The 26,726-nt window shown below is 33.0% G+C and overlaps 2 protein-coding genes across 16 annotated transcripts in view; one reads left to right on the top strand and one right to left on the bottom strand.

Annotated features, from left to right (window-relative positions):
- Fas1 (fasciclin 1 Fas1 domain-containing) overlaps positions 1–2,067 on the bottom strand; it is a 174,327-nt gene extending 172,260 nt beyond the window's left edge. For 4 of the 6 annotated variants that reach the window (XM_074126621.1, XM_074126620.1, XM_074126623.1 and 1 more), the window contains exon 1: positions 1,534–2,067. In XM_074126621.1, coding sequence (XP_073982722.1) covers positions 1,534–1,674 — 141 coding nt within the window. In that variant the 5' untranslated portion in view covers positions 1,675–2,067. The remainder of the gene's footprint in view (positions 1–1,533) is intronic. The other 2 variants (XM_074126625.1, XM_074126626.1) reach the window with 1 other exon arrangement.
- A 7,312-nt stretch (positions 2,068–9,379) lies between these two features.
- Positions 9,380–26,726, top strand: part of LOC141452717 (uncharacterized) — a 90,440-nt gene continuing 73,093 nt past the window's right edge. For 3 of the 10 annotated variants that reach the window (XM_074125105.1, XM_074125106.1, XM_074125104.1), the window contains exons 1-9: positions 9,382–9,817; positions 21,305–21,478; positions 22,756–22,936; positions 23,043–23,195; positions 24,430–24,639; positions 24,768–24,856; positions 25,799–26,071; positions 26,175–26,297; positions 26,396–26,562. In XM_074125105.1, the coding sequence (XP_073981206.1) occupies positions 21,316–21,478; positions 22,756–22,936; positions 23,043–23,195; positions 24,430–24,639; positions 24,768–24,856; positions 25,799–26,071; positions 26,175–26,297; positions 26,396–26,562 (1,359 nt within the window). In that variant the 5' untranslated portion in view covers positions 9,382–9,817; positions 21,305–21,315. Of the gene's footprint in view, positions 9,818–15,775; positions 16,028–17,259; positions 17,445–21,301; positions 21,479–22,755; positions 22,937–23,042; positions 23,196–24,429; positions 24,640–24,767; positions 24,857–25,798; positions 26,072–26,174; positions 26,298–26,395; positions 26,563–26,726 lie in introns of those variants that run through there. The other 7 variants (XM_074125108.1, XM_074125107.1, XM_074125099.1 and 4 more) reach the window with 6 other exon arrangements.

The raw sequence follows: 26,726 nt of genomic DNA, 5'->3' as shown, positions 1-26,726 counted from the left end.
AACAAAGAATTTAGTAAAAAAAAATGCAAATTCCAGAAAGAAAAATAAGCCTAAACCATTTTTAATCACACGCTATTGTATAAGATTTTAGGATATCAATCAATTGGAGCGTCCTTGAGAAATACTCAGTTCTGCTTACGTCATTTTCTTCAATTTCAACATTCCGACAACTCAATGGAGTGCTAGATTTAGTACTGAACACCAAAATGGGTGTACAGAGAAGAGAAACTGAACAAACCAAACCATTCTCTGACAAAATTGCTAATACAATAGAGAGAGAAAAAAAAAACTGCTCTGACCAAACATTTTCTGAGCAAAAAACTAATGAAAGAGTTTCGAGTAAATTTCCCTACAATTCCATTAACTCACAATGAACCCCCTCCCACCCTAACACAATAAAACCCTCTTGGAATAAGCACAATATATTTCTAAAATCTGAACGATTACGCTCCGTCCCGATCTACACAAAATTGTGCAGGACACTGTTGGCTATATCATCGAAATTGATGTCTAGGGCTTCATCTACTCACTGGGCTCGGCCTTTTGCTCTGTTTGCTCAAAAGTATTTTGAGTTCAATTAAAATTTTTAAAAATTTATAGTAAGTGTCAATCATATCAGTGTTAAACGTTCTTTTTTTAATTATTTTCTGCAGTTATTCAAAAATTATGTTATTTTTACTTAATTTTACAAGGATTTTATTGAAAATAGCTTTAAGTTTCTTAAAAGCATCTATAAAACCAATGGTTTCTGAAAAGTTACGGATAGGACTACCCTACAGGCAATGTGGATCAAGTTAAAAGAAAACAAATGTTTTTATCAAGCTAACAGCAAAAATAAAACAGAAAAAAATGAATTATTATTAATAATAATAGTAACTGGCACTACCAAATAATTATATTTTGTAAAATTTGGCAACATTGCTCAAACTAGAAACTTAGTAACAATTTAACACTCAAATACCGTTCACTGTATAGTAAAAGTTCTTTAGTGAAACGGCCCTAATCACCTCTTTTGCTCCAGAACCTCATTAATATAAAGAAATTTGTCCCAAATTTGTTTCTAGTCTTCAGTAGTGACACTAGCGATATGTTTATGTATTATCAGGATTTACTTGCGGCTCCCCTTGGTAACAAAAATATAAATAATAATTTTGAAACTATCAGCTTCCCATTTTTGAGTTATCACCACACACTCACTCTAGCGATAATACATCAAAAACTTGATGGATATTCCGTAGAACCTCAAAATTTCAAAAGACTAAACGTAATAATACAGTTCTCGTATAGGTTTTGAACACAAAGTAACATTTTCAAGGCCGCAACGTCCGTTAAGAGTTTAGGACACGCCTCCTTTGAAGACTTAAACTTGTAAAAAATGTCTTAAATACTTTTAATCTTTTGCAGCATTTTATAATATATTTATATACACTTTTAATGATTATTCAAATTTGTGATAAAACAATAGAATGACTGATTAAAAAAGCAAGTCGTGCTTTCTATCTAACATCTTTAAATATATGATCAAAAACTCACCTGAGATAAGTCAACATCATTTTTAAGTTTGTCCAATAAAGAATATTTATGTGCTTTGACCGTATTTACTATTGTTGTGGAAATAAACAAAGTTAGTAAAACTGTTGATAAATACTGGCAACAACTACTTCGTAATAACATGATTGTTGCAGGTAACTAAATGCAGTTCAATCAAACACGAATTATTAAGTTAAGGACTTAAATTCTGAACGTAAAAAGTTTTAATTTGAAAAACGCACTAAAAAAAATAAGTTCACTTGTTAAGTTTCATTTACTTTCCATTTGTAAGTTGTTTTTTTTTAAAGTGAAATAAAAAACAAAAATTAGGTACAACTTCTAATAGTAACAGAAAATTGAAATTATTCTAAATAAACTTCATTAAAAAAGAAAACAGAGAAAATAGAAAACAACAAATCAAACACTACGTTTCATAACCTTTCCCTCTTAACTGCTTTTACTATCCTTCGATTACTCTTTAACTACGGTCAGCTCTACGTGCAAAGCCTGCAAGAACCGTACTGACGTGTGTTCTGACCCCAGGAGTGATACTAGCGCAGCCTAGCGTCATATAAGTTGACTTCATTGATCGATCTAGGCAACACTCTCGCCACAGTGTATATAAGAAGTGAGAGAGAGAGAGAGCTTAGAATGCTCGCGTCGCGAGCTACATCATCTCTGCTTACTCTAGTAAAAGAAATTCTCAAAAAAAAAAAAAATGAAGAGAGAATCGCTTCTCTACAATTTCTCTTCTCTTTCTTTTTTTCTTCTTAGCACATACATATTTCTCTTGTTCCAGCACTGAGCGTTTGTGGAACAGGAAAAATGTCCTTGGCGTAAAAACTCATCGTTCTGATAACTCTTCCTTCAACGCTTCAAGCCGATTCAGCATTTCGACGATCTCGCTCTATTCCAGCATCAAGTTCAGTTCATTGTTTCTAAGTTCCAACAAGAACAAGAAATATCGGGTTGGCAAATAAGTCCTTTCGGTTTTTCTGTTTATTTTTATATCATTACGATCCATTTCTTATCTGATGAATTAATCCCAAAGGTGGATTGTTTACTCGGTTTGTAATATGTCAACAAACATTTCTGCAAATTTCTTGTTTACATTAGCTTAGTATTGTGATTGCTGTTGCACTGTGATCATGGTAAAAGATATTATTCATTATCGGCATATTTTGCTGTATTATTTTAAACCGTGCTGCAGAAGCCCCTTAAAAAAATTTGCAGTGTTTATGGGGATGATTCCTTAACCGAACGCACCTGTCAAAATTGGTCTGCCAAATTTCGTTCAGGAAATTTTGACATTAATGACGCTCCACGGTTTGGTCGCCCACAAGAAATTGAAACGAGTAATGTTAAGGCTATTTTTGATCAAAATCCCACCCAAACAGTGCGAGAAATTGGCTATGGCCCTAGAAAACCATTTACACAAACTCGACTATGTTTCCAGGCTTGATGCTTGGGTACCTCACTCTCTAACCTTAAGCCAACTTGGCAATACGCATTTCTGTTTGTGATTCACTCACGGAAACGGCAACAAATCGACCCATTTTTGAAAAGGTTGGTAACAAGAGATGAGAATAAGAAAGAACCAGGAGGTATATGAGCTGTTTGGGGAAGCGGATGTTGGGCGGATAATAAAACTTGGTCGGCTTAGCTGGGCGGGGCATGTAGCCCGAATGGGAGAGGCAGACCCCATCCCAAAAATATTGAATAGAGAGATGGGCCAGAGCAGGAAGGTTGGTAGACCCAAATTAAGATGGCAAGATGGAGTAGCCCAACGATGCAAGAAGCCTACTAGGGGTTTCTAATTGGAGAGCGGCAGCACAAAACCGTCAAGAATACCATAAATTAATAGAGGAGGCCAGGACCCACTAAGGGTTGTTGAGCCACAGAGATAGATAGATAGATGGTAACAAGAGATGAAAAGTGGATACTGTACGATAATGTAGTCCGCAGAAAATCTTTGGGACCAAGAAGAGAGGCACCTAGAAGAACGTCAAAACCCGGATTGCATCCAAAGAAGATTATGCTTTCCATTTGGTGGGATTTCCAGGGTGTTTAATTTCTGTGAGCTATAGCCATCAGGACAAACAATTGATTCAACTCTATACTGTTCGCAATCAACAAAGTTGGATCAATCAATTTAAAAAAAGCGCCTGTTGTTTTCCACCAAGACAACGCAAGGCCCCACATCTCGTTGGTCACTCGCAATAAATTATTAAGCTTTGGATAGGACCTTTTGCCCCATCTTCCGTATTCACCAGATCTAGCTCCAAGTGATTACCACTTATTCCGGTCTCTGCAGAACTCCATGGATGGAAAGCAATTCCCAAACGAACAGGACATCAAAAACCACTTGGATCAGTTTTTTGACAATCAACCCCAGACGTTCTATGAACGTAGCATTATGCAATTGGTCGAAAGATGGGAACAAGTTATTCTAAATAATGGTGAAAATATTGTAGATTTAAATAAATTTTATATCTATTCTACACAGAGTTTTATATCACCCTCAAAAACCGAACCGACTTATTTGCCAACCCTATAAATATTGTTTTTAACTAGAAATAACCAAACAAATTAGTTCCTCTACCACTCGTAAATGCAAGTAGTACACTGAGCGTGTAAAACGCCATAAATCCACTGTTTTCAACTCCTCTAAATACGAAAACAAATTTGCAAATTTGATGGTTGAAACTAAGATAACTATTTCACTTTCCCTATCCAAGTATAGTTATTATTTATAATGAAAAATAAAATCTAAAATAACTCAAATTTGGGTTAAGACCCGAGCCTGACGCCACGTCATCCTATGATTAATTTTCTTTTATCTTATCAACAACCAAAAAAAACTCCTATTTTGGTAAATTTTATAGTTCTGAAATTGTCACATACATACATCACCAGAAATTACTAAATACGTTTCATTAAAATAGATTATGGCAACACTGCATACAAGCACATAACAGCTGTAGTAATATATAAATGGAACATGTATCTAAAGGAAATGTGTGAGCTGAATAATATTAACGTTCTGCTTGTGTCCTTGCTGAAATTAATGTTCCGCTTAAAGTACGTCCCCGTGATAACAAGACTGACAGTTTCGCTTAAAATAGATCAATAACAGAATCTCTCTATTCAGTTTTTTTTTTTAATTTTCAATTTGTTATTTAAAAATAAAATTTGGATTGAACCCCCCCCCACACAATTTCGAGTTTTACTTTCTTGATAATCAATTCATACAAAGATCCACGTGTCTGAAATGTCGAAGTTTAGAGGAAATCCTAAGGTCCACCATTAAAATAAAGTTGTACAAGTGTAAAATATATATTTTAAGTCCTTGTACTGCTTCATTCAGAAATTATTTGCAAATTCTGATAATAAATAATAAAAAGATCTTAATCAATGATTCACTCGAACTGTAAGTGTATTTGCAGATTTTTACTGCATTTAATTGCACCAGGAAGAAGGAAGCATGGTGATCGGTCAAAGTTTCGCCGGAAATATCCGTTTTCAGGCGCCGATTTCTCATCTTCTCGTGGTACTTTGCGCGGGAGAGGGACAGTGTAAGGACGAGACCCGCTCCCGGGATTGTGGTAATCCTCTATCCCTCTTGAGAGGTGGGTCAAGAGAGCTATCCTGACTGGATCCCGTTTTCTTCCCAGCCTACCCCTAATCAAAGATGTCCTGAAGATGGATGGAATGGCCGAGGACGAACCGAGCTCTCTTTGAAGTGAGTGTGACCTTTTCTGTTTGACGAGGATTTTGAAAGAGTTTCTGGAGAGCCTGGATGGAGTAGAAGGATGTCCTGCTTTAGGGAATAATTGTCCCAATCACTGCCAGCTCTTCGAACCCTGGGTTTTCTCTGTAGAGCGAAGATGGTCACCATAATGCATTATTAAAGGTATATTACCCCCCTAGAACATTACCGACGTCCAATTTGGGTTGCCTCCATTAGAATATCTAAGAACGATGCCTAAAAAAAAGTGCAATTTGGGTGTACTGAGCAGTTTTATAATCTCGATGATAATCTTAGTTTTACATTTTGGTGTTTTGAAGGAAAATGTCGAGGAAAAGTCGGGTGGATGAATTTTCAAAGGATATTTTTCAGCAGTTTCCCTGATAGGCCTACATTAGTCTCTTTGCATTTTTTATCTCTCCCCTTATAGCCACCCTATACTCCTATAAAACGCAAACAAAGCTTACAATAGCTAAAACCGCTCCACTCGCCCCCCACAGAGATTTCTCTCGCCTTTAATTACTCGTTATTCTCAACTTCCGCTTCCGCTTCTTCCTTTTTATTGTTCTTCCTTTTTTCTATGTGAAGCACCCAGCTTATATCTACTCCACTTGGCGAAGATATTATTCGTACTGGGACTAAAAATTAAAACATCCCCAGGCCACCACTATGGCTCATTTGCTATGTAGAAAGAGAGCTTGAGATAAAAGATTCGAAAATATTGCCATTTTTAGAAAGATTTGCATTTTTTCCCCCCTTCATTTACACATTTTGAAGTTTCTGTTTGACGCCAACCATTTTCTTAAAATAAATAAATTTTGTGTGAACATTGACACGACTTTAGAACTCAAAATCGATAATTTCACGATTATAATAATTCTCTTAAATCGATCGGCAACCATCGGCATTTTTCGGTCACAAACAAAAATGTATTAGGCAAAAAACAAAACAAAAATCAAATAACAGTCGGTTTTAATATGTAATTTTTAAGGAAGAACACATGAAATGAATAACTTATCAGTGTTTGTCATCTATAATCATGAATTAAATTATTGAATCGTTTCCTCATTTTTAGAACAATCTTAAAAGGTGAGTACTACTTTTTGCATGGTAATTCTCTGTAGCTAAAAAAAATGGTAAGATTTAAGATTGTGTGTAATAGATTACAAACATATCTACGTATATTGCCATCCCAGCAAGATGCAGCAGCGTTATAATGTATAAGTTGAAAGAAATTGTGTACGTAAATACAAGCTAAGATGTAATTGTACCATTAAAATGTCAAAAAGAAAATCTGTTTATTGTTGAAATTTTAAAGTCTAGATTGTTATATAACTTATGTATATTTAAATGTATAGAATCGCATTCAAGATTAGAGTTATGTAAAATTGACCGTTAAGGTTAAGATTGGTAGTTTTGAACAACAGAACTCTTGTTTGATTTTAGGCTCATTAAATAGCTTTGAAAGAACGTTAGAATGAACTTAAAGAGTTCATTTACTAGAAAAGAGTGGTTCCGGTTAAAAGGAAGTTCTGAAATAGCTATTAAGAGAAACCTGAAGACATCTTGATTTAAGCATAGTAATCAGCTTCAACAGCACCAATAAAACATTTGATCCTATAAGTCCATTATCCAATTATAAAGGACTTAGGAGATTATGTTCTTTACGGTAAAAAGATTCTAGCTTTTAATTACAAATCTTTCTTAATACTAATTTAAATCTTCTGTATTTTTAAATTGTCGCGGCCAGCTTTTGGCTTTTGCAAGTAAATTGAGGCTTTCCAGATTTTTATGTTTAGATTCTAAAAAAAGATTATGAGAGCACTTACATTACTGTTAAAAAAAACATCGATTATAGTCGCTCAAAAGCTTTTTTTTTTTTTAAATGAAAACTTATCTATACAAAGCTTAAGTGCTTAAAGTAAGTAGGAACTTTGCTGTTTAAAACCTAAAACAACAGAATTAACAACTAAAATTTGCTCAAAAATAATCGCAAACTGGTTGGACTAGTCATTAACTTATTAAATGCTATAAATATGTTAAATTAAATTGCTAAACAAATCAATAATATAAGATCCGGTTAGGGGTCATCTCATTTTTTCGGATATATTGTAGTATCTCGGTCCTTGGAATGATCTGTAATTTTCGACAATTATAAGATAAAAGGAAATCTAGAATAAGGAAATTGTAGTAAGAAAATCAGATTTTTCTTTTTGGTTAGCTTTAAAATGGAAAGAGTAAAATAATGTTTTTATGTTCCAATCAATATCTCCAGTTGAAAGTTTACTCTGTCACCGTAAGCCAGCCATTTATTTCCTGGCCAAAAGACATCTCCATCAGCACCGAATATATTCCACTTCCTTCTAAAACGAGCACACCTAAAATAAAGCACCAGATTGATTTTGGTGACGCACTGACTGCTTTTTACTTTTTATCTTTTGTTCTGCAGGATTTAATGGAGAAATCTTGGAACGAAGACCTGGGCGAAAACACAAGCAGTCGCTTTGCTGTAAGTTCTTATTAAGAACGCTTGAGAATACAATTTGGAAGGAATTGTTGCTAGGCAACGCTCTTCTAATCCCATCAGCTGGTAATGTTATTTAGAGCATATTAAACTACCACTACACAGAATAATATGATCATCAAGAGTGACAAAATGTTGTAATTACTGCAAAATATATGTTTTGTGCACTATAAATTTGTTTTTTTTTAATGAAAAAGACACAGAACAGGGTAAAAAGTTACGAATTAGTGCAGAAAAATTATCTCTTAATGGGAGAAAAAAAGGCGGTTTTTTTTTTAATTTCAGCAATAACCTAAAACTAACACTTTTTGGGAATATTTTTATAAATAAATTATAGCAGATATAATTGTGAATTAGTTTAGCGGCAAGAAATCTGATGTTTATCTCCTCGTAGTGTTGGCCACCTGCTCCTAGCCGATGGTCAACACAGACGGTATGTAGAGCTAACCGCGATTGAGGTAATCCTCAATGTAACACCACTCTTCACCTTGTGGTTGAGAGAGTGGCAAAGGAATCGTTGCTTGGGGAAGAAAAAGAAAAGGAGCATATGGCGCTAGAATGGTGATCTCTGATGCTGCCCTCAAGTCTGAAAAAGTGTTTTTTTTTTTTTTAAATTGTCAAGTGTGTAAGGAAGTGAACTTAAAAAGGAAAAAATCTCCGTAAAGTCTTCCAACCACCTATTTGTTTCTACTATTTGTCTTATTAAATTGCTATTCTGGATGTAGGTACTATTGAAGCATTTTTCCCCGTAGATGAGGAGTTCTTTGAGCGTAGTTAACTTGGAGATCGATTTGGAGGCCAGGTAAAGTGTCGTCTCTTTTATGCTTTTACCCTGAATGTTAGCAACATCCTTAAAATAACTTCTTACAGTTCTGGATAGAACTAAGTTAGTCTTGACGATCACCTGAAGTCGCCTGAATGTCTGAGAAAATTATGTCAGTGGCATTGTTCTTCATCTTTTTGTAATCTTGATAATGAATATATAGGTTTCGTGATCGTAAATTATTAAACTTAAATCTCAATCTTGAATCTCGATAAGATAAGTGTTATAAATCTCGATAAAACCAGTTTTTTTGGGGGGACTTATTGGTATATCTCTCAACTTGTGGGACTAAGCAGAACAGAGAAATGTTCTTTTAGTACGATCGATACATAGGTTAAACAAGATACATCGTTTACATCAAACGAATATTGAATGACAGTGTTCAATATTAAAACAAGTGCTCAAGGCTCTAGTTCATTTGATGTAACGAGCTCTCAAATCACATGTTTGCATTAAAAAACAAAATTTCTAAAATTAAGAGGGGCCGGGGAAAGTAAATAAAAGTGGGGACGCAGACTTAACCATGTTCGTTGGCTTTGCTAGTCTACAATAAATTTTTATTTATGTAATAAATATAAAATTTTTTTTTTTTTAATTCATGTTTTAGAACATTTATCATCGAGTTTAATTAGTTGCTAAAATTATAGATCGGATTAACCGCCCCCTAACCTTAATCTATCTAGGTCCATTTAATGACCGCGTAATCACACTGGTGCCTAAATAATTTCTCCTAAAAACCAGCACAATCCTCTTATACAGTTCGCAGTGGCACTGCTACACTTTACAGATACAGTATTAAATACAAAAAAAGAAATATCCGGGAGGTTTTAATGTTTTAAACTCACATCTGTGACCCTAAATTACGAGGATTTAAACTTTTTTTTTTTTTTAATTTTTCCTTTCTCTCTTCTATTGTAAATATTATATTCTGTGGTTGTTCATATTTCAAAACTGTGATTACTTCATACGGCGAATATTTCGTTATTCAGTGGGGTGAAAAATAGATGATTGGTTGATTATTTTTACTAATGGCTTTCTCTTGTTATTATTCTCGTGGTTCTGAATTTAATACTTGAAAAAAATGTCCGACATATTGAAATGAAAGTTTAGAATAAAAAAGGTTAATTCGGCTTTCGGAAGATTACAAGGAAAGATGTATTACCTGGTGAAGATGGATGATTGACATTGAAAGGTAACGTAATTTGGATTAATTAAGAAGAATTTATTGCTTATTTTCTTAGTAACTTCTTATCTATCACACAGATCTGATTATGTGCTTTGAAATGGTTACAAGCGTATATTACATTAACAATTCCTAATTACTGTGAGTCCATTTTATATTATTAGTACATTATAATGGCTAAATTTCAGGTCATATTAAACAAAATAACTATCACTGATTTGCACTCATCATGATCTCTGTATTACAATTACAGTTCCTATTATAATAAAAAAAAGCACCTTTCGTTAACATTTATTTAAATTTTTTAATTAAGATTTAAAAAAAATTATCAAATTTAGTTTCAGAATAGGTACAATAAACAACCATCTTTAGATTGTATTTTACTCTTATTTCAGTGTTTTCTCATGTATATATATATATACAATAGGCAAAAAAAGTATTTGCACACCCTGTTATTTTAAGGTTTCATATAAAAAAAATTCACTTTTTTACCCAAATTACGTTTATTTAACTTCTTAAATCAAACACTATAAGATGATAAATATAAATATGCAAAAGAGTCAAATAAATTAAGTATAAACCACATAATGTTATTTTATACTGCAAAAAAAGTATTTGCACAGCTGTAATTTGGGATCTCTTGACATGTAAATAAAACAAATGCCCTAACAAAAGAGGATTAACGTCACCTTTGGTACTGTCTATACTCTCTTTACTAGATTCATTAGTTTTTATTGTGTTTTCAACTAGTGCATTGAGATGGCTCCAAAATCTAGAAAAATTCCTGTGAGTGTGAGACAGGAAGTGCTTATATTACATCGTGCTGGAAACAGTAATAGAGAAATCGGAAATAAAGTAAATTTATCCTTTTCAACAGTGAGGTATATCATTGAAAGAGGAACAACAGAAAATAAGCAGCGAACAGGTCGACCAAGAGCCTTAAATGAACGGGAGAGGAGGAAGGTCGTCAAAGACGCGCTGAGGAAACCAACTCACAGCGCTCAAAAACTTGCGCATGACCTGGCGTCTTGTTCAGGAAAGACGGTTACACCTCAAACAATAAGAAACTTCGTTCACAATAAAGGTATACGAGGCAGGCGACCCTTAAAAAAGCCATATATTAGTGAGGTTAATAGGAAAAAACATCTTGAGTTCGCCAAAGAATTTGTTAAAAAACCTATAGAATCTCGGGAAAAAATTATTTTTTTCTGATGGAGGCAAGATTGAGGTTTTTAAACCACAAAATATAATAACAATCTGGAGAAGATATAATACTGGTTTGAATACAAAAATTATATTAAAAACTGTTAAGCATGGAGGAGGAAATATCTTGGTTTGGGGCAGTATGGCTTATTCTGGGGTGGGTAATTTAGAAGTTATTGAGGGCATAATGACAGCTCGGTCTTAGGTGGAGGTGTTGCGAGGCAACTTGAAGGCAAGTGCTGTAAAATTAGGTTTGGAGAACGATTTTCATTTCCAGCAGGATAACCATCCAGAACATACGGCCAACATTACAAAAGAATGGCTCCTTTATAATGCCCCAAGAAGATTACTGAACCCACCTCAATCACCAGACCTGAACCCAATTGAAAATCTGTGGCATATTCTGGACAGGAAAGTCCGCCAGACCTCTATTACAAGTAAGGAGCACTTAAGACAGGTGTTAGTTGATTCCTGGAACAATTTATCAGATGAGGTGACAAGAAATTTAGTTGAATCAATGCCAAGGCGTTACAAGCCGTAATTGAAGCTAAAGGGATGCCCACTAAATATTAAGGACAAAGTTATGATTGGTTATGGGTCAACCAAATTAGTTTTTGCAATGTTTAACTAGGTGTGCAAATACTTTTTTTGCAGTATAAAATAACATTATGTTCTTTATACTTAATTTATTTGACTCTTTTGCATATTTATATTTATCATCTTATAGTGCTTGATTTAAGAAGTTAAATAAACGTAATTTGGGTAAAAAAGCGAATTTTTTTTTATATGAAAACTTAAAATAACAGGGTGTGCAAATACTTTTTTTGCCTATTGTATATATACAGTGCCGAACAAAAGTCTGCATACACCCTGAAAATTTGTCTTTTATCTCGGTCGAAAAGCTTAGGCGGACGCCTCGGCTTATTTTCAAAATTTTTTTGGTTTTTATAATTTCTTATCACAGTCTGGACACTCGCGTGGCTTCTTTGAATAATGTTTGCAATGTTACGATATGAAAATCCTTGATTATTTAATTTAACTATTAATCTGCGTTCTAGCACAGGAATTTCCTTTCTTTGGTGAACCATTTTAAATAATAATAAATTCTTAACTAACTCAGATCCGCCTATATTCACGTTTCAACTAAAACTAATAAATTTGTAAATATTAAGATTTACCCTAACTAGTAAGTATTATTATAATATTGAATTTATCAATTCTGTGTGTGGACTTTTGTTCAGGCATGAACTTCGATCTTTTTATTTATATGCAATGGGAGATGGCAGAGGTCTTTTCATCTCTCATATATATATGTATTTAGTAACAATAGTTACAAGTGTTTAACCTTCCAGCGGGCTCGCGTATCTCACAGATACAAGCTTAAATCGCAGTTTAGAGACGGAGCGGCGGAGGATGCTGTCCTTTAAGCAATGCTACACCCTGATGACTAGTTTCCTTCAGTAAAAATCTTATCTTGTTTGGGGTTGTACATTTCTTTGCAATTGTCGATCCGTGCCTGACATAAACTCGCGACCATTCGAGTAAGTTTCCTGACATCAATTATTTATATTTTTTCTTTTATACGTGTTCATCAAATTGAACTATTTTCAACATTGTTTATAAGAATATTGTTTTCTACTGACTGAAAAAGACTGACATAACTGCGAACACTTTTAGACAGTCTAGTGGCTGAACATGGTGATTGTAAAATTACACTTATTGGCTTGTAAAAAATAAAAAGTACTGTCGTTTTCTGAGTCTTTTTTTATTTGTTATTTCATTATTAATAATTATAGATGTTATTTAATTAAATTCATTTCTTCTATTGATAGAAAAAATTAAAAATACCAAAGTTTATCTGTGAGATACGCGCGCCCGTTTTTGTAACTTTTTGGGCGCGCCCGCTGGAAGGTTAAAAATGTTTAAATCACATTTTTTACTCTAGTAATTCTTTATTTTGAAAATTCCCGAAATATTGTGGTGTATGTAGACTTTTGTTCGGCACTGTGTATATATTTTTATGTTTTAGTTTACACTCAAGGGGACGCGGCCCATAGTTTCTACTTTTTGGTGTTGGAGATCGTAGAAAAACGACATGTAATTGTGTATATATCGGTTTTAATGGAAAACACAGTAGAACTGTACTTGTAACTCATGAATTAAGTTAATAAAACAGTTATATATTATGTATTTAATTAAATAATTCAATCTAACCTTCTTTGAACTCTAAATTTCCTAAACACACCTTTGATATTGTCTTTGCTGTTTACCTAAACCTCATGTTGTTAAAAAAAGAGGTAAAAAATGTGATTATAACGACCAAAAAACTTCTAGATTATATTTCAGAAATTCAATTAATTAGATTATATTCTAGCTGTTTTATGTGAAAGTGGTCTTCTAAGAGCGTCCAAGAGTGATAATGCTACCAAAATTCTCAGTTGTCTAAGAAAATGAAGATACTAGATGTTTTCCTACTTAATGCTTTAGGGACAACTATTGGCGCATAATAATTAGAAGACAATTTCTTAATTCAACCAAATTAATCTAAAGCTATAGTTATCCATTTAGTAGTTTTCCAATTATTTTACTTAAAAATCATTTTGTTGAATTTTCATTATTACATTCTTATGAAATATGCATTAAAAACTATAAACATTTGGGCTTTTGTATTAAACAATTTAAAAGCAGCTATCGTACATTAATATTTCTTTCATATATTTGAAAATCTTATTTTTAAAGATAATCCAATTAGATACTAATTTTTATTCTTTAAAAAATTCTTAATTCTTATTAACTTTATTTTTTCAAAATACCGCAAATATTTCTTATGGTAAATTACTTACAAGATATTACGTTTACAAAAAGAGTACTGGAATTTAGATAAGTGAGCTTTGATTTTTTTAGAAAATTAAAGCGCTTTTTAGTGGAATAGAAGTGAACTAAAGTCGGTCAGCAAATACAAACTTAACAATAAATAGTTCTCAATGCTGCTGATAGATCGCGCGGGCTTATTAATTTCTTCCTTATGCTGTTCTAAATCTGGCTTCTTTGCTCGTTACTTTGAACACTTTCCTTTATCTATGAGTAAACCAGTGATTCTCAACCACTGTGCCGCGGCACTTTTGTGTGCCGCCACCAAATTTTAGAACTGTATACAATAAAAATTATAATATATTAATAATTATATGTAGAAGACGTTGTGAAAGTAGCATTATCATTTATATGACTAAATATAAACGAAATTATTAAAAAAAACATCAAGCTCAAATTTCTCATTAAAAGTATTCTTATTATTAACTTGTAATTAATCCTTAATAAACATATACTGTTGTTTTTGTAGTACTGAAACTGAACATAAACTATTTTACACAGTGTATTATGGGATAAGTAAAATACTTTTAAACTTATCTTGTTGCTGGTGTACCGCCAAATTTTTGAAATTGTTAAAAGTGTGCCGCGACAAAAAAAAAGGTTGAGAATCACTGGAGTAAACTATCAACAAACTTCATTCGTATTTCCTCAATTCTGCTTCTAACAATATACCTGCAAGCCGCGTGTTAATTACACACATTTGGTTTTTAGTTTTGGATTTTAACGTTCAAAAAAAAAAAGGAAATCTTTAATAGATTGATTAGAAATAACTAATTTTGGTTTCTGACCATTTCACCATCCAAGCCTCGCGTTAATTATACCCATTAAGTTGGCTAATTTGGGTAGTGGACTTTCAGAAATAGAGGAAAAATCAGTAAACCTCCAACAGATTCACTAAAATATTTTGTTTTGTTTCTATCATTGTAGCTTCAAGCGATGCCTTTATGATACACTTTACGCTGGCTAGATTTTGATGTAGATATTAAGAAAAAGTAGAGACGTTAGTAAACCTTCCACTGATTCACTGGAATATCCTTCTAGGGGTTTCTAATCATCTACCTTTAAGCTAACCGTTCATTAAACAAAATAGGTCTGCTAGTTTTTGATGTGGAATCAAAAAAAGAGAAAAGTAAGTAATCCATCAACAGATCCTTTGGACTTTCTTGTAAGTTTTATTCTACATCTAAAATGATATTTATATAATTCTCCAATATTAGCTAAATAAATGTTTTAATAGCTTCAATTTTAATGTTATTTATTATTAATAACATAATACCACTGTTTGACTACCAATTGACATGTTTTATTGACAAGAAAAATTAAAATAATATATTAAAAACGTTCTAAATTATTATTTTTGCTAGGAATGTAGCACGTCAATGCTTTCTAGCGGAATTTTTTAGAACAATGTGAGTTGTGTATCCTTCAAATACTACTTATGGACAATTTAATAGATTTTCTTTAAAATTGAGACCGGTGTGGATTTCAATTATAGTTTATGTATATATAGGTACTAAATTGTAAATACAATATTAGCTTTTCTTTAACAGCTGTTTTTTTTGTTTTTTTTAACAGCTGTTAAAACCTCATTTCCGCGAATATATTTGCAAAAATTATATTACCACTTGCAAACTATTATTCAAAGTCCAAATAGTTTAACAAGTTTAGAAATGTTATTATTATTCTTTCAGGTAAAAGTAATTTTTTCCTAGGGTGAGATAAAACATTACATCAGCAGCATTCTAATGTTTTTTCAGTAATGCACAACAGAATTTGGTTCTGCATTATAAATACAATGAATCTCTGATTCTTATTTTAAGGAGTTTTTGATTGAAAAAGGTGTAGTCTATTGCATTTTTTTTTAGTTGTTTACTCCTGAATTATTTGCTTCAGATTGGATTTTGTAAAGGACCGAGTACACTGTACACATAATTAACCGTGTTGGTGTAACATTACTCTTAAGTAGAGCATCAGGACATTTAACGAACCTTATTGTACGCATGTAGGATCATCTAAAGATGGATCATCACCTGAAAGTATCAACCCAGGTTTTCTGGGAAAGATGGAGGCTCACCACCTAAGCTACTTTCCACAAATGTTCTAAGAATATCTTTCCCAGGCCAAACAGAGAACCAGTCTCTTCAGGTGAGCAAGAAGCTTCTCCAGAATGATAGAGGGTAGCTTGTAGTAAGATAGTATTTTGTCCGAATGCCCGTGCATCCCAACCCGCAAAGTCCTTCCCAGAATTTCAAATTTAAGCTTGAGGGTATTCTAAGTAGGCTTTATACTCCTCCAATCCTGTTAATCGCCCTTAATACCAGGCAATACCAGGGATTGTAGAGCCGGTAGATTGGGATCAATCACTCCGTTGCACCAAAACCTTCTCATGTGGGATTTCAAGTAAGCGAGGAAAGTTTAGCTATTTTTCCACTATTTATCACGTGTATTTTGAAAGCTTTGTCAAGACTAAGAGCACTAATATCTCTCTAATTATCCTGTCCTATTCAGCGCCCTAAAATACTATAACATGGGAATCCAAAATATTGTTCAGCACAAAAGTTAAAAATACTGAACCTAAGTTCATTCACGAAAATTTTAATTTTGCGCTAACTAACTGGAACATTCTCTGCCTAAGAATTGATCTCATTCTGCGTGAGGAAAAAATTATTAAAAACATTTTGTTTCCGGTTATTCTCTATCTTTATTTTTGGTACATACAATGGAAATTTTCGATCTGGTTCGACACTATAAGACTAGGAGTACATATGTACATACATATACTCTAAGAATAATGTATTAAGAAAATTAAATGGAAGGGAAGGTAGTACAAATCTACCGTGTCAGTGCTTATTTGTAATCAAAAGGTGGGAAATTACTAAGTTTCTTGCACTATTTTAAGAAAAATCATTTTTAGAAAAACATATTTTATAGCAAAAAAGTTTGTTAATAACAACGTCACTATAAGTGTTTGATATCCTCCATGTTAACATTAGAATTTTCACAGTTGGTTGATTCCATCGAGATAAAATCCTAGAAAGAATTGGTTAAAGAAGTCATTTGTTTTGAACAGAAATAAATTATATTCAAATATTATTTAAAAAAAAATGCGTAAATTCTCTTTTTGAAATTACTTCAGTAAGTAATTTAAAACCATTAATTTGAGTAACACGCCAATACAAGCCATGTTAACAATTAGGGAATTTGATAGGTTATTTGCAGTGTCTACATCATTTTCCTTTATTATTTTTTCTATAGTTCATTATAATTCAGTTCTAGTTAAATTTTATAAAAGAAACAATAATTCGTTTAGATTCTTTTTGTAAATTTAAAAACTTATTCCAGTTCGTTGCATAGGTTTGCTGGCTAATGTTGATGGCTGTGGCTCATATTGTTTTAATTTTCATGGCCATCGATGCCAAGCTTTTTAAGTTTCTCGCATCTTGTTAATCTTGTTTACATTAATCAATGGAAGATTTCGTAGTGTATGTGACATTTTTAAGTTTAGTTCTACCATTTTCTGGATTTATCAGTTAATTATGGGTTCGCTGAAATAAATTTACACGTAAGTATATTTATATGAAAAAAAGTTGCTTTTTCCATGTTTGAGGGCGTACTCTCAAAACAAACCAGTTACCGCACGGTTTATTGAATTAACTTTATATTCTTAGATTTTCTTTTATTTAAATATTTATAGTGAGGACTTTTCCTTATTTTAATGATATTTAAATATGTTTACACTTATCCAGAGGGTATATAATTATAATTTCTCCTGCGTCTTTATCTAATTGAAAAGTGGAAATAAGAGCTTTTAAGTGCTTCCTTTTCTGCAGTTCACAGAGACCTCTTTTATTTTCTTTAGCAATTTTTTTGGGAGAGGAACATATCACATTGTATTGCTATAATTGATGGGCGAACTCCTAACTTTTTATTGAACATAGACCTTTATCCATAGCGAAATCAAGATTACAAAAAAAAATGATTAAATTTCTTATTATAGAATGTTTCTAAATTAGCCGTGATGATTTTTCGATCTTCAGAACAGAAGTATTACGTGATATAAAGAAACAGATTAATACGGCTCCGTTGTTCAGTGTTCGGACCATTTTGGTTTTTTGTCCATCTTTCTAGTGAAGTTAACCTAACTGTGGTAATAACCAGGCTTCTTTAGCCGCCCTCCATCAATATATTATTTTTTTTTATAATTGGTATAAAATAGGTTTTTATTTTTAAAAAAATACTGCTACTTTATTTATCTATTGCCTCGTTTTGTTTAAATATATAATATTCTCCTTATTTCAATTATTGTTATTTAGTTCTGTAACTTATCACCCAAATAGGAAATTTAAATTAAATAATTCTTTAAATTTAAATTCTCTTTCATGTTCATCTCATTTTCAACTTTAATTTTCGGAGCATAAATTAAGTTCTATTCGCAGGAAGTCAGTTTTTTTTACTTGCATCCATTGAAGTATCAAATTACTTCTGGACGTATGATTTACCTGAACTCAAACAGAAGACAATATCAAAATCATTATTAATATTGAATTATGAATAATTCATCTCGTAGTTTATTAGTAGATATTCTTTATGCTAATTCGGTTTGAACTCTTGGTAATTTTTTTCAGCGTTAGAATTGATTATAAAATAATAAGTTTACTTTAAAATTTTTATAAGGGTTTTTTTTTAATTTTATTTGGTCTTTGTAAAACAATTAAAAGTAGTATTAAAAGAAAGTTTTGGAATTTTGTTTAATTCAATTGTCTACATTTGAATTTAAATGTTAAAAGTCAAAATGAAAAAAAAATGTTATGGTCATTTTGTGTTTGCTTCAAGCAAGAAGCAGAAAGAAAATTAGCATTCAAAGTGTATAATTTGTCTCCTATCATACGAGAGAATTCTAATTCTTTTGCATTTTTAACTTATCCTCGCAGCATTTTTTGAAAATTCACAGGTTTTGTTTGAGATATACGAGCTAAAGATCTGTTGTAAACAAAGTACTACTATTCTCGATTGATGCAGAATATAGTTAATCTCAGAAACTTAATGAAAATTTTGGTTTTCTGTAAAAAAAAAAAATCATGCTAGTAAGAAAATGTTAAAACTGACGAAAAATAAAAAAAATGTACGTAGTCTATATGTATATTACGAAATATTTGTTTTCCATATAATAAAACTTGAAATTATCCATTTTAAGGAAATTAGAATTGCAGTATGTATAAACAAATTTAAGTTCGGCGTTCACTATAGGTTTTACAAATTTAGTTTTTCTTATTATTCGGATTTTCAAATTTGTATCATTCCAGTTATATTATTCCAGTTATCCCTGAGAGGGTTTTAGGGGTTGAAACCCCGAGGAAAATGAAAAAAAGAAATTTCCCAATAACGTAGTGCAAAAAATGTAACTGTAATGTGAAGTGTTTATTAGAATTTAGGAAATTCCATCTCGAAAACAGATTAATGGCTTATCTGTTCTACATAGTACATGTAGAAATATGATCCCATGTGTTCTCAACGTACTGAACACAATTTTCTAATCTAAACTAAGCCTAATTTTAGATTAGATTTCTTGGCCAATCCGCCGGAGATGAATTGAGTCGTTCTCCAAACTCGAAAAACCAATAAGTCTAGATTTCCCCTCCTGTCCAGACTGAAAGTTTAAATTAAGATGTTATCATGATCCTAGTTATTTTTCATTCAAAAACTCAAAAGTTCCAAGAAAGGCGGGCCGCAAGTTCAGCAAGGGGGATCATCCAGATCTTGGTTCAGTGGTCTTCCAAGAGGAAGCCTGTCCTCCCAATCGGTCCTAACTTAAGTAGCAGGCGTTTTTGTCCAGATAGCATCTCAAGAAACTAGTCTCTCTGCTTACCTGTTGGTGCAGTCACGGAATAGAAAGAACTATTGTTGCAGTGTCGTGATTACGCTCTCCCCCTTTGCCAAATGATAAGACAGGAATAAGTAATAAGAAATAGAGAAAATTGCTCATTGAGGGGAGGGGACTTTCCATCTTGACAAACTTAAGATACATTTCTGCCGGTTGAAGCATGAAAAATACTGCTCTCGAGATTTTTATGTTTAATAATCGGTGAAAGTTCAGAATTGGACACAACAAATTAACGTTCTTACTACATAAATTGTTTCCATGTAAAACCATAGTCCTGTAAAAAATTAAAATAAATCAGGGGCGAAAACAAATACTGAATTTAATTAAAAAATTAATTTGTGACTCAAATAGCAATTAAATTTGTTTGTTTTCGTTTCTTTTGACTAGAGAATTTCTTGAAATTAATATTGTTCGATCTAGAAAAAATAATTTCTTTATTATCGTTCTTAACTTCCTTTGGTATCAAGTTAGTGCAAATGTTCAATTAATATTAAAAATGTCTGATGGTAATTTTAGAAAATTACTGGTGTTCAGTTTTTTTCTTGGCGAAATATAAACTTTTTTGTCTGTAGATTTAATAAGGAATTATTTGCTTTATTAATTGTAGGATTATTTTTATTATTATTGTAGGGTGCCAGATGAGGCCACTCACCCAGTAGCATGTTCAAACTGAGATATCCGAGAAATCTTAGAATCTGGAAGGATAGGTTTTAGCGAGATTGTATCTCACAGTACTTCCAGGACATTTAACTCTTTCTTGAATATGTCTTCACAGCCTGTTAAATGTATTGGAATGTCCTCCATCTCCCTACACAATTTGCAGTTGCTGGTGGCCTATTTTTCGGATGAGATTTACATTTTTTGTCTTCAAATTTCTCTGTTGAGCTATAAAGGTGCTCTAAAATTAAACCCATACGCTCCGAGTATGTGGCTCTTAATTATTCTGCCACCTTTAGTTTTTTATCAGCCCATCAAGAAGCCAACGAACGTCCCAATGGCCGTCGTTCCTGTTTCGATATACGCACCCCTACGGCAGTTTGAATCTTACCTAAATGGCTCAGAATAGAATGTTCGGGCATTCAGAAAACATGTAGTTATTCTTCTCTTGATGTCCACTCTTGGATTGACTATCTTACTTTTACAAACTCAAAAGAGCAAATGTGTTGCAACTAATTAGCTCTGTTTGAAATACAGTGGCCAATTTTCTTCTAGTTTTCTTCTTAGATTGGAGAAGTTCCAGAACCTTAAGCTGAATCTTAAGAGAGTTCACGGTAATCAATATATTCTGAACTGCGTGTAAGAATTAACAATATTTAAAAGAAATTCAAGTAGGTTGATGGAAGAATTTTTAAATTATTACAAAAACCATTGTAATTAAATATATCTGTTGTGATTGCTTTCTGTAATTGACTTGGTGTTCTGAAAAGCGTAGTATTGGAAGTCTATCAAGTAAAGGGGTAAAGACTAGCATGAAATGGACAGACTTCATGAAGGTTAGTAATTTCGATCAACTGGTTTGATACACTTCTTTTTTTCAGCAGAAGGATACAAGATGGATGAGAATTGCGCTGACGCTGAAGGGAAAGCAGGAGGAGGTGGTGGAGTTGAAGAAGATATGGAAGTTGGTTCAGAAGAAGAGGAGGATGATGAAGAAGATATTGAATTAGGATCATCGCCGATCGCTGATCAGCCTTCGGTATTGATGACCTCTCCTGGTAAATGAACCTTGTTTTTCATAAATTTTACTAAAGTGTTTTCTATAAGCAAAGAAACATTAGTTATCGTTTAATATTGAAGCATTAATTGAATTTAATTTCGGGTTTTTGGTGGAAATATCCTCGTTGTTTTCCTGAATAAGAAAAAAATGGTTTTCAGAAAATTTTGTTTGTATGTGTACTTGAGAGAACACATTCTAGCTCAATAAAAAAAAATCACAGAAACCTCAATCTTTTATTGGCGTCTCCCAATGGTGGGAACTTAGCTATTTAATAATCCTGCAGGTGAAATATCACTTGGACTAACTGAGTGATACTTCTGGATGAAGGGGTCGATATTCCCTTTAAAGAGAGCTGTTTATGGCCCCATACCAAGGATGATTAAATAGTACTCCTAAGGAGGAGATTATTCCAGTCAAGCAATAGGTTTTCCACCATTTTCTCGAACACCATTCAAGCTGAACTCTTCCAAACTAAGCCCACTAAATGCTCACGCAAGGACTTATTAGTTGAGCCGGAAAGTTTTTTTCCTGAAAATTGATTTTAAGAGGTTGTACTGTGGAAGGAGGTGTTGGTATTTGTGATTCCCTCTAATGCAGGGGTCGGCAACCTATTTTAAGTAGAGAGCCATTTCTCCTTAAATAATTTTAATAAATCTTACCAAGAGCCGGCAAGGATAATAGTGTAAAAAGCTCTGTAGAACATTTATATTCACAAATTATTATTTTATGATATTCAGTAACAATAAAATGTTTTATAAATTTATTAACCTGTATTTGAATGAAAATGGCGGCAGTCCTATATATAACGTACTGTATTTTAATATAATTCTATTCAGTTTCAAACCTATCACATTTAAAATTCTTTTTGAAAAAATATCTTTACTTTAATAAATGAAATTTTCATTTGTTTCAATAAAATTGAAATATACAATTTATTTTGGACTGGCTGAAGAGCCACAAAATTTGGATAAAAGAGCCGCATGCTGCTCACGAGCCGCGGGTTGCCGACCCCTGCTCTAATGTAACATTTTTTTTTTTGAAAATTCTATGGTTTTTAAGCTATGAAATTTATCGTTGAAAATCCATAGATGGAATTTTCATTTGCAAAGACGGTGAATTGGAGTTAGAGAAAAATCAATTTCTCTTGCCAAATCCATTATTTTATTTTTTATTGTTGTCTCTTTGCTTATCGAATCACTCTGTAGTTAAATTTAAATTCGATTTCGGCTCACATTAATCGCATTTTATGTATTTTTTTTTTTTTCAACTTTATAGCAACAACTCCATATGAAGGATTAGCTTCACCATTAAGAGTTACTCCTGGAACTTTGTCAGGAGGTAAACCGGTGGGTATAAAAAGAGGACCTGGAAGGCCACGCAGTCGAGGAGGCGGTACTACCCAATCGCAAGTTCGTCTTAAGAAACCCGCAGGCCCAAAATTTAAGAGGTGGAAAGGGTAATTTCCCTAAAGGGAGACTGTAGAATGATTTTTTTTTGTATTTATGTTTTTTTTTTAACGATATATTTATTAATATCTATGAATGATTTGATTAATTTTACAGATTGTTAGTTTCCGGTGTGTATGGTGGTGGAAATGGGGGCAAACTCTCTGGTGAAGGCGAAGAAGAGAGTACATCGCCGGTGCAACCCTCTACCCCGGTGGATCAACTGAAGGGTCCTATTTTTGTTGATGAGCCCATATTTGAGGAACAATGGTTGGTTGATTTTTTTAAAAATTAATATAACTTAATTTATTGTTGAATTTGTTCGGAAAAGTATGCTGAGAATTGCTCTTTTTATAATTTTATCTAAATAATTTTTTTGAGAAAAATTCGTTTCGAGCATTTTGAGGAGTGTTTTTAGAATGTTCAGTCAACAATTCGAGAAAATTGTAGTTAGAGAATGTCATATGAAAGTGTTCAACCATAGTTTTTTTGTATTAAGTACAATTTAACCGAGATAAAAAGAAAAATCTAACAACTTAGAACATAGCCAAGGATGCGATCTCCCTACAAAATACATTTCCATATTTAATGTTAGTCTCTGATATTAAAAATTATGCAAAAGCGGAGTGCAATACAGAATGGCAGCGGATATACGAATTGTTAAAGGCGAGAAAAAGGCCAATTTCGCACATCCATCCAATCATGGCCGGATTTAGATGAAAAGAGGCCCTAGGCTATTCCACTTATGAGGCCCTTTCATCTCCCATTTTTAAGTTTATAAATTACATGAGAGATTATAAAATACATCACCACTGTGATACATCACTAAAACAGTGTTTTAGTGTTCACTGTTTTTAGAATGAATAGTGCAATTTTAATTTTGCTAACTATTTGAGTGTAGGCCCCTCTTGATCTTGAGGCCCTAGGCTGAAGCCTAGTTAGCCTGTAGGAAAATCCGGTCCTGCATCCAATCTAGTATCCCCAAAAGACCCTTGGTTTTACAGATATAAGAACAATAGGAAGTTTGTTAGCACAGTCATTAGAATGCGATTTAATCTTAATTATTCGCCGCACCATCTAGCTAGGATTGGGGTGGAAACAACGCACAAATGTTCCGAGTACATCTGGAATGATAGCAGACGCCAACCATCTAATCTTGGAATGTGCTAACAATAGTAAAGGGAGAGAACGATTGTGGGGGGGCTGTGATAGCGACTGGATGTCCCTTTACCTGCCAATTTAAATACTATTCTGGCAGTTGATGATGGCAGCATTTACATAGAGCTCTTTGAGTTCATAATAAACAACAAGATAATTCCGTAAATATTCAATATACTAAAGAAGCTTCGAAAGAAGAATATAAATGGCTGATTTGCTAGCTCAAGAGGCCAATAACAAAGAGAGAGAGAGAAAAAAAACTTAGAATTTATATAATAGTTTTCTAAATTCTTTTAAAGATTACGAATAATAATCATTTCTCATTTTGTTGTAACCATTTTCTTAGGCCAGGTAAGGCATGCGTACTTTGCAATCTAACCGAGCACAGCCAACTTGGTCAAGGGAAAATGTGTAGAATACAGTGTACCCTGGAAGAGCTACCAAAGGAGATACCTAAAGAACTTTTAATGAGTCCACCAGAAACTGCACCACTAGATTCAACTAGTCCTAGACCACCATTTCAAAATAGAAGGCAAAAAGGGGCTGCAAAATTTCGGTAATTATCTCGTGTTATTTCTCATTCTATAAATTTTTCATTTTTCTCTTCTTGTTTGTGGAAGATTTTCTTTTTTTTTTTTTTGGTTATATGCCAATAATTTCATCTTCCTTTTTTTTTATTTCTAGTAATTCTGGAGGCAGCCAGGAACCTGTGGATGAGTTAAGCTTGGTTGGCCATCTGGACATTCCGGAGCCAGCCAATATCGTTGATGCAGGTTTGTGATTAAAGACTATTCATAGGGCAGTTTAACACAGAATTGTTTTTTTTTCCTCGTGACACGAAAAACACTGGGAATTTATTGATATTATACAATTGATTCTTCTTGATAAACCAATCTATAGACCAGGGATGGTGAACCTTTTTAAGACGTGGGTCAAATTTTGTTCATTTTTTTTTTTAGTACTAGCTCTTGGGTCACTAATGCCCATTTACACAAGAGCTAAGTTTAAAATTTTTAAACTGAATGTTTTCAAAACTAAACATCTTTAAAATTCAGTTGGCTTAACTGGGTAAAACGGGACGAAACAAGTGCTATGGAAAAGTCTCTTTTTACAAACATAACTGAACAAAATCTTACAAAAGGTTGCGTTTTATCTGAAGAAAAATCTAAATATGGTCATTTGTTGTCGTTTTTTTTTAACAAACAAAATATGAGTAAAATTATACATTTTATTTGATATTTTGTGAACACTTTTACTTTATTTCAAATACTACAAAAAGCATTTGTCGTCATTTGCGTTTTAGAACAGTAATGATCAAACTAAAGGTTATAGGAAGCAATTTAAATTGCTTTTGTGTCAATGCGTGATTAAAAAAAATACAGATAGAATATAAATTATCCACACAATTAGAAAAATCTAAATCAACCCGCGTAAACAAACAAAATGGTTGCCTAGCAATTGTGGGTCAGTGAAAAAGCTTGCGCGGGTCATAGGTTCGCCAACACTGCTATAGAGAAAAGTGCTTTTTCTACAACTAGTTCTTTGATCATTTTTTTTTCCGAAAATATTACTTTTTGAGTTTCTTTTCTTGGCTTATTAAAAACTATAAAAAAGGCCTGGGTAATTACAAATTAACTAATTAAATACAACAGAATTTTATCCTAAAATTCTATAGAATTCCATTTACGAATTGACTAGCATTGAAAACATTGCAGGCTTCATTTACATTCACGAATGGTGTGCTGTATGGTGTTCCGGAGTGACCAGGAATGGTGATTCTAATTTCCAAAACGTACCGTCAGGAGTTATGGCTGCCGTTGTCCGGAAGTGTTATTATTGTAGTAAATTTGGTGCCGGCAGTGCTTGTATTATACCATCATGTAATAAACATTTCCATACTCCTTGTGCGGCAGCTTCCGCTGCTTTCCAGCATGTTAAATCATTGACAATGATATGCAATCAACATATCGATCATGTTGCCACAACAAGTGAGTAGTAAATTTTAATAACCTTATTATTTGTTTGTTATTTTTTAGAATATAGAAAAATGACGTCATTATATTAATGTTGTAACTTTAATCCAATTTCCAGCTTCATTGTCTGATGTAATATGCCATACGTGTAAAGCGTTGGGCAATGTAGGCAATCTTGTAATGTGTTCAAATTGTGGAAATCATCACCACGGCACATGCATCGGCAATGCCTTACAGCCAGGTACATCCTAGTTTCCCCTCATAATAAAAAAAAAAAAAAAAATTGTGCGTTTGAGGCGAAACCAATCGACTAAAAATTTTTTTAATTTTTTTTTCAAGGATTGCGTGCTGGTTGGCAGTGCACCGACTGTAGGATTTGCCAACTCTGCCGAGAAGCAGAAGACACGAACAGGATGCTTGTCTGTGATTCTTGTGACAAAGCCTATCATCCGTACTGTGTGCGTCCAGCTATGTCTTCAGTACCTAAAGTTGGTTGGAAATGCAAGGTTAGTTCAAGGAAAATTTTTTCACGTTATTTCGTCATTTTACCAAAGTGAAAAGTTTTTTAACTTTGTATACTAAGTACTCAAGGATATTAAAAACGTTTATCTAAAATATTTTTGTCACTAGGGAAATGACTCAGTAATTTTTATTCTACAGAAGTTAGTCC

The sequence above is a fragment of the Rhodnius prolixus genome, unplaced genomic scaffold, assembly GCF_049639745.1.
Source record: "Rhodnius prolixus isolate KJV_2025 unplaced genomic scaffold, Rpr scaffold_3, whole genome shotgun sequence".
Lineage (NCBI taxonomy): Eukaryota > Metazoa > Arthropoda > Insecta > Hemiptera > Reduviidae > Rhodnius > Rhodnius prolixus.
This window is presented reverse-complemented; position numbering and strand designations above follow the sequence as displayed.